General features: G+C 35.6%; 1 protein-coding gene across 8 annotated transcripts; it reads left to right on the top strand.

The window, feature by feature from the left end:
• Nucleotides 1-269: 269 nt before the first annotated feature.
• Nucleotides 270-6,395, top strand: LOC119081898 (putative RNA-binding protein Luc7-like 2). 8 transcript variants are annotated; one of them, XM_037191128.1, is made up of 9 exons: nucleotides 280-465; nucleotides 600-694; nucleotides 2,215-2,280; nucleotides 2,673-2,795; nucleotides 2,851-3,103; nucleotides 4,735-4,809; nucleotides 5,068-5,166; nucleotides 5,233-5,664; nucleotides 5,734-6,254. In XM_037191128.1, exons 6-9 carry the CDS (start codon nucleotides 4,798-4,800, stop codon nucleotides 6,043-6,045), a joined length of 855 nt encoding a protein of 284 aa, XP_037047023.1. In that variant the 5' UTR covers nucleotides 280-465; nucleotides 600-694; nucleotides 2,215-2,280; nucleotides 2,673-2,795; nucleotides 2,851-3,103; nucleotides 4,735-4,797; the 3' UTR covers nucleotides 6,046-6,254. The 8 variants fall into 8 exon arrangements, with proteins under 8 accessions (XP_037047020.1, XP_037047024.1, XP_037047019.1 ...); XM_037191126.1 differs by having other exon boundaries at nucleotides 2,673-2,981; nucleotides 3,064-3,103; XM_037191132.1 differs by lacking the exons at nucleotides 2,673-2,795; nucleotides 4,735-4,809 and having other exon boundaries at nucleotides 2,851-2,981; nucleotides 3,064-3,103.
• The last annotated feature ends 811 nt before the right edge of the window (nucleotides 6,396-7,206 follow it).

Below are 7,206 nucleotides of genomic sequence, written 5' to 3'. Positions count from 1 at the left end.
AGGAAAACTCTGAGTGTTTATGGGCCAATAATGAGAAATTTTCGAGTGCAAAGACGAATTATATAAGCTGTATGCAGGAGTGAAGTATGCGACAAAGTTGAATATATTCGTGGGACAAAATATTCGTGTTGGTGACACTGTTGCATGTCAAAATAAATTATATGAGACGATGCGATGGTGCAGATGTTGTTTATTTTAAACAGAGCGCGCTCAAATTTATATTACCAAACAGAAACCGTGTGGTATCGGCTCGACTTTGAGTGAAGTCTATGAAAAATAAAAAAATGGAGAGTGTGTGGCACGACAGACATTTTGGTATTTTTTTTCATTGTGAAAAGTTTCTCCTGAAAACAGAAAGTCACTTGTAAAAATTGTGAAAATTTTATTGAATAAATCGGGAAAAAATGACGGCTACCGATCAAATGCGGGCCATGTTAGACCAATTGATGGGCACAGCCCGTAATGGTTAGTGAAAATTTGTTCTTTGTATTTACATACGAAAACATCAAAATCTGGTTTTTGATCTGTCTCTACCGTGGACGACTACATCCATATTTTCATTTTGCTAACTAAATTTATTATTATTTTCTGCTTTATAGGCGAAAATGATCGATACGGACTGAAATTCTACGATGCTAAAGTATGTAAAAGTTTTCTAATTGGATGTTGCCCGCACGAAATTCTAGCATCGACGGTAAGTTACAAAGCCACAGTCCATTTTTTATATATAGAAATTTTGCGTGTAAAAAAGGCTCAGATGATGTTTTTTTCATTTCCTTCAATTTTTTGCGTATACAATAAAAACGTAAATAAACGCACGAGTCCTGTTTGAAAAAAAAAAAACAAAACAAAACAAAAAGAAAAACATCCGAGTCGAAGAAAGATTTGTTTGATTTGCAAAAGTTTGAGGATGCATTTCTGAAGAGATCAAATGCGAAGATTATTGATTTTATTGTTGCTATGAGCAGTTTTGTCATATCAATTGTCACAATTGTGCACTCATTCCTCTAACATTAGTATGCACTGTGCAGGATATGGTGATTTTTCTATTACACACCACTGCACAATTTCGATGACAGGGAGTACATAACTTACAGCTTAATTCTAAAATCAGCGTTGCAAACGATGTGTAGCATCGCTATTGGGATTCGCGGTTACTTTAAAATATTTTTTTTATGAGAGCTTCGTTGCGAGTCGGTTTAGTAATGTTGCTTAGCGGAAGAAGAGTTGTCTAAAAATAAAACGAGCAGATTGTAATGTGAAAATGTGATGCAGCTGTTGATATTACTGTCGTTGATGTGTTTTTTTTTTGTCTTAAGTTTCACCTGATCAAAAATTTGCTGAAGCAAGAACATTTAAGCGCCACAAGTCCTAAAACGTTACCTCTCCCTTGCGTGATTTGTGGTAACTAGACACTGCAGTTAAAATCCTAAATAGCGTATAGCGTAGCGTATTTTTACACTGAGGTCCGCTACAGCTCATGACGCGTTTCAAACATTTTTTTCAACATCAATCTGATTGTGGATGAATATTTTTTGTACCACATTCATATGATTAGTGAATAGCTGTCCTTACATCCCAATTTTAGTGTTTTGCATGAAGGATAGCAAGTCGAAAAATTAGTGGGATTTGTGGACTGTATTTGAGTCCAAGTGCAAGTAGACATTCCTGTGATATTGAATAACTCGTCTGTCCCGGATAAGGGAGGAAAGTTTGTTTTCTACAAGAAAAATTTAATTTTATTTATGACGAGTTGAGGATTGAAGCACAGACTGTGGTAATTTTGTATGACATCTAGGCGTTCTAGGCGATGTGAAGTACGAAGTTTATGAATAATTAAATGCAGAAAGGGAAATCTGACATTAGCGAATTATAAGAAAAATGAAATTCAAAAAAATACAAATTACTTTTTTCTTATAATTCACCAATGGAACATGTACCCTATCTGCCTTCAAGCTTTTTATAATGAGCTTATGAATGCTTTGTACGACTAAAAGATGCACTCTCTCCTCAGAAATGCACCCTCCTCAAACCGATTCGCACAAATTACACAAATCCAATGATAAGATCGGCCATCAAAAGTCATAGAAATGAAAATATTGTTTGTATTGAAAGATTGTTTAGACAAGAAAATATTTTTAAAATGAAAACAAAACAAAAAATTGGACGTCAACCATCAGCTGTATCTTAATATGTTACCGATGTAATTTTCAGAAAATGCCCATCGCTTTTTCTGTTAAGATGTTATGAGGATAGAAAAAAGTGTTTGTAGGCGTATTTGTAAGTACAATTGACGTACGTATTTAACAGAAAACCAAATTATAAAACTCTTAAATTATACATTTTTCTGGACATTATCAAAGATTTTAATTTTATTTTTTAATTTTTTTCTGACCTTAGGATTAATTTATTGATGTGTTTCTTTTGTATAAAGACAGTTTACTTAACGTGAGAGAGGATTAACGATGTTCTCTTCTTCGTTTTTATTAAATGGATTTTGTGGATTAAATTTTTGGTCCCACAAAATCCACAATAGTGAAGTGATCAAGTGGAGACATTGTTAACTTTCTCTCGCCGCATATTTGAATTTCATTTTTAAAAATTCAAATTTGATGAGTTGGATAATTTGTAAACATTTTTATTTTTTGATAAATTTTGAATGTGACTTGCAGAACTTATATAATTCTCTCAATTTATAATTCAAAAATAACTATTCGACTCACAACTTCAATAATTAAAATCTCAAATCTCCGATCGACTGAACTTCTTGGGCCACCCCGTTTAAACTCATTTTGGTACGTACAATTTAAACAACAGAACAAAAAAAATTAAATTGAAATTTGTAATTAGGAATTTACACTTCGATCGAATCACGCGAATAACCGAATCAAATTTTCCAAAAAAAAAGTTTTTTCAAAATCGAATGGACCAAAAAATTCAAACAATTCGAATCGAATATCTGGCAGCTTCTTCATCTGTCCGTACGTATAAAATTAACATCTTTCATTAGCTAAAAAACACATTCGTAATTGAATCCAAAATTACTCAAATTACTCAATTTAGGAAGTCTAGTGACATTGTCTCAGATAAAAATGGTCGTTTGGTGAGTAATATTGACGAACTAAAAACATTTTTTTTATTTTTTATCTGAAATCGGATTTTTTTTTACATTTTTTAACTATTGTGTATGGTGCGGTAGTCTATTTCTTTCAAATCGTTGCAGCAACCGACTTTTCTCAACGCAAATAATAAAATTTAAAAAAAAATAAAATCAGCGCAGCACTGCGGCACATAATAGCAATTTAGATAATTATCCCAACCAATACCCTCTCTAGCAAACAAACTTCGTTTTGACACTGTCAAAATACCACATTATTCCTTTGTTTGTAGAATCATCCACTGTTGACTAAGTTCTAATTTTACATGTAAAATGCAAACGTTACGTTGCATTTTAACCACCTGAATAATTGTAGTTAGGTTGCTAGAGAGGGTATTGTCCCAACGCATGAGGGAACTTTTTTTTTTATTGAACAATGGAAATGCTTATTATTGCACTGAGGCTCCAACTTTTCCAATTTATCGTACGATTAAGGTCAGCGAATTATTCTTTATGCTAGTAACGTTAAGGTCATCCTCATGCAATTAGATCTACAGTAATCGGTTCGGTTTCAAGCTTTCTTTCAACTTGAAGTTGATATTTTTTTAAACGCGCAACCTTCTTCTCATCACACTTTAAGTAACACATTTTGTGACCATTTGAGTCTCGTGCAGATGTTCAGAACGAATCGCTTCGATTTCATTACGTGATATGAAGTCCAGCATTAACTTGGAATCGACCAACCCCTGACTTTTTAACTTACTTTAAATGCCATCCCTTCCAAGTGGAAGCATTGCCATCGTTACATTAGCGATTTATTCTTATTTACATATACCACCTTACATTTGATTATATTGAATGAGAGTTTACCGAGCTGAAAGACAATTTCTTCAACAAGGCACCTTCGTTTGTCACTTTTCAAAATTTTCTCCATCTTAATCCCTTAATCATTTCCGTCATTGTCGAATACTAATTGGGTAAGAATGAAGAATGAACCAAATGTGAAATTGACGTTGATTGTCCTTCTTCTCCCACTGAGTTCATGTCCATACCGTATAGAAGGAGCGATATATACGTCATGACATGTGGAAGCAAAACAAAGGCTAAAAGTGTGTTTGTAACACTGATTTTGAGCTAGTTGCATGTCAAAATTTAATTACACAATTTAGTGCCAACGGCGCAACGCTACACCATCGTCTCATTACAATTTTGACAGCAACTAGTTCAAAATCAGTGTCACCAACGCAAGCTATTTCGTCCCACCAATATTCAACTTTGTCGCATATATCACTCGTTCATATATGTCCATACGCCATACGCATGTCCAAAAGTTAAATTGAAAATCTGCAAAGAAAAATGGAGCCAACCAGAATGGTAACCGTTATCTTTTATATCTATAGGTTACTTCGCCAAAGTGTCAACTTCTAGGACGCTTGGTTATTTAGAAGAAAATCCAACTTGACGAAAATTGCGTATTTTTGTCAAGTTAGATTTTTCCTATAAAAATACCAAATGTCCCTAAAGTTGACAGTTCGCGAAGTGCTACATTACATCCCCTGAGTGTTTGTGAATGTGTTGGATAGAGCCAGAGAATCGGCTTTATTTTACAGATTTTTTTACTCTTTTTTATTAAACAGGTTGTGAGAGTTTAAAAAAATCCACAGAAATTATCATCTTGAAGTTATGATGTGTTCGATGAGATGCCGATTATGGTTCGTCATTTTTAAAAACAAAATTTTAAAAGATTTTTTTTAAGTAAAAGAAATAGTTAAGAAAAAGGGGAAAACTTTTGCTGATTCGCTGAATCTTGATTGATGTTACCATTCACAGCATCATTTAAGGTGCCGACGCACGGTCGGTCAAAAGTATGAACCTTTTTCGATTCATTTAATTTGAAGCAAAAACAAATGAAATCGAAAATCTTTCATTGAATCAAGTGTTAATGCCGTCGATTCGTTTCATTTTCACAGCGCATGGATCTGGGAGAATGTCCGAAAGTTCATGATCTGGCTCTGCGTGCTGATTTTGACGCTGCATCAAAGAAGAAGGACTACTACTACGATATAGAGGTAAATCTTTTTAACGTTTCATTCAACCACGATCCTGGTCATTAACCGTCCCCGTGTTTCCCCCAGGCTATGGAGCATCTACAAGCATTCATTGCTGATTGTGATCGACGTACAGAGGCCGCCAAAACGCGTCTAGCCGAAACACAAGAAGAGCTTACGGCTGAAGTGGCGGTTAAAGCGAATGCAGTCCATCAATTGGCCGAAGAAATCGGAAAGAAATTGGCCAAAGCTGAAGCTCTTGGAGAAGCTGGACAGGTCGAAGAGAGTGTTCAGTTGATGCAAGAAATTGAAGAACTTCGATCGAAGAAAATTCAAGCCGAACATGAATATCGTTCGTCCATGCCAGCTAGCAGCTATCAACAACAGAAACTACGCGTCTGTGAAGTGTGTTCAGCATATTTGGGTATACATGACAATGACATACGCTTGGCAGACCATTTTGGTGGCAAATTACATTTGGGTTTCATGGAAATTCGAGACAAATTGAAGGAACTGGAGGTAAGTCCACACTTTTGCTCGTGTCAATCTGTTGCTAAATTTATAATGTTCCTCCTTCTTCGATAATAGAAAACTGCCGGACCACGCAAAGCTGATCTCAAAAAGAGCGGTCATCGCAGCGAACGGGACTACGATGACAGTAATAAATTCAAAAATCGATACTACGTGGGCGGAAGAGAATTGGACAGACGATCCCGTGTCCACAGAGAGCGTAGTCGTAGTCGCGATCGTAAACATGGGGGAAAATCGGCCAGCAGTAGCAAAAAGTCTCGTTCACGCAGCCGTAGCCGAAGTCGTAGCCATCGTAGTGAACGAAGACGATCGCATTCAAGGGATCGAGAGTCACAACGTGATTCACGTGACCATCGTAGTCGCAGATAGAAGGCGTTCAGCAACTCAATGTCATTCTAATGGAAAGTATTCTCACACGACATTCGTCGAACTTAAGGACATCCTTCTTAGGACTAATTTTCTTCTTCTTTTTGTAAAAAAAAAATTAATTTTTTTCTGAATGAAGTGTTGTGTGTGGACAATTACTTTGTACAATTACATCTTATAATATGGGATACCCAGCACATCCGTAAGTAAAATTTTCAGACTTTTATTCTTTTTGTAAACAAAAATATTTTCAAAACAAAGCGATGTCGTCGTCGCACATTCATGGTCCGTAATTTCTATTTTTCATTTTTTTTGTAAATTTTACTACAAAGAAAATAAAATTTGATTTTTAAATTGAAACATTTCGGTCGTTTCTTTTTCAATTGTGGGTGCACACACCAGTTCAGCGGAGAGGCGACATTTCCACACTGTCAATATTGTCAGGAACAATAATATCGTATTTTAGACGATAGTATCGTTTTTTGGACGATAATATCGCTTTTTGGACGATAATATCGTTGCTGGCGATATTGACCGTGTAAAGATGTCCCGCCACCCAATTCGGAGCATCTTCTTAATCACATACTAAGCTACCAATCGTTCGTCGAATAATATATGGAATATGGGCATTGGGACGATGCAGGAAGATCATTTTGTTTTTGGATAAAAGACATTAAGGCAACGACGTTGAACGCAAATCGGTGTTGAGGAATTTCGTGCTGTGTCATTCACAATAACCCACAAAGTGACATTTTCCTTATACAAAATGTGTCAATTTTGTCAATTATTGTGAATAACGCGGCGCGAAATTCCTAGCAGCCATAATTAGTCTTGCAGAAAATCGAAAGAAGATTTTGATTCTCAACGTATTGATTGGGTACGACGCGATGGATTCAGTGGCGTATTCACCTTTGCACAACCACTTTCAATGGTTTTCTGACACTCGAGTCTTCCCAAGTACTTTCTAAAAACTTAAACTCAACTAAAGTCAGTTTTATTGGTTCCACATCGTTTTCTATGCTTAAATCAAGAGAAACGTAAACAGAGTAGTTTAGCTACACTCACTCGTACATGTAGAATGGAAGAAATGAAAAGAGAGAGATTATTGTTATGTAATGTGAAACGAATAAAACGATGGAAGTAAAGACTTAGTTTGTGCTGAGT

The sequence above is a fragment of the Bradysia coprophila genome, unplaced genomic scaffold (assembly GCF_014529535.1).
Source record: "Bradysia coprophila strain Holo2 unplaced genomic scaffold, BU_Bcop_v1 contig_373, whole genome shotgun sequence".
Lineage (NCBI taxonomy): Eukaryota > Metazoa > Arthropoda > Insecta > Diptera > Sciaridae > Bradysia > Bradysia coprophila.
This window is presented reverse-complemented; position numbering and strand designations above follow the sequence as displayed.

Bases quoted from the DNA above. Each gene is read 5' to 3' on its own strand.
- LOC119081898 (XM_037191124.1), top strand. From the start codon at position 405: ATGACGGCTACCGATCAAATGCGGGCCATGTTAGACCAATTGATGGGC. The intron at 466-599 runs GTTAGTGAAAAT...TCTGCTTTATAG, and splicing joins GATGGGCACAGCCCGTAATG to GCGAAAATGATCGATACGGA. The intron at 695-5,067 runs GTAAGTTACAAA...TCATTTTCACAG, and splicing joins ACGAAATTCTAGCATCGACG to CGCATGGATCTGGGAGAATG.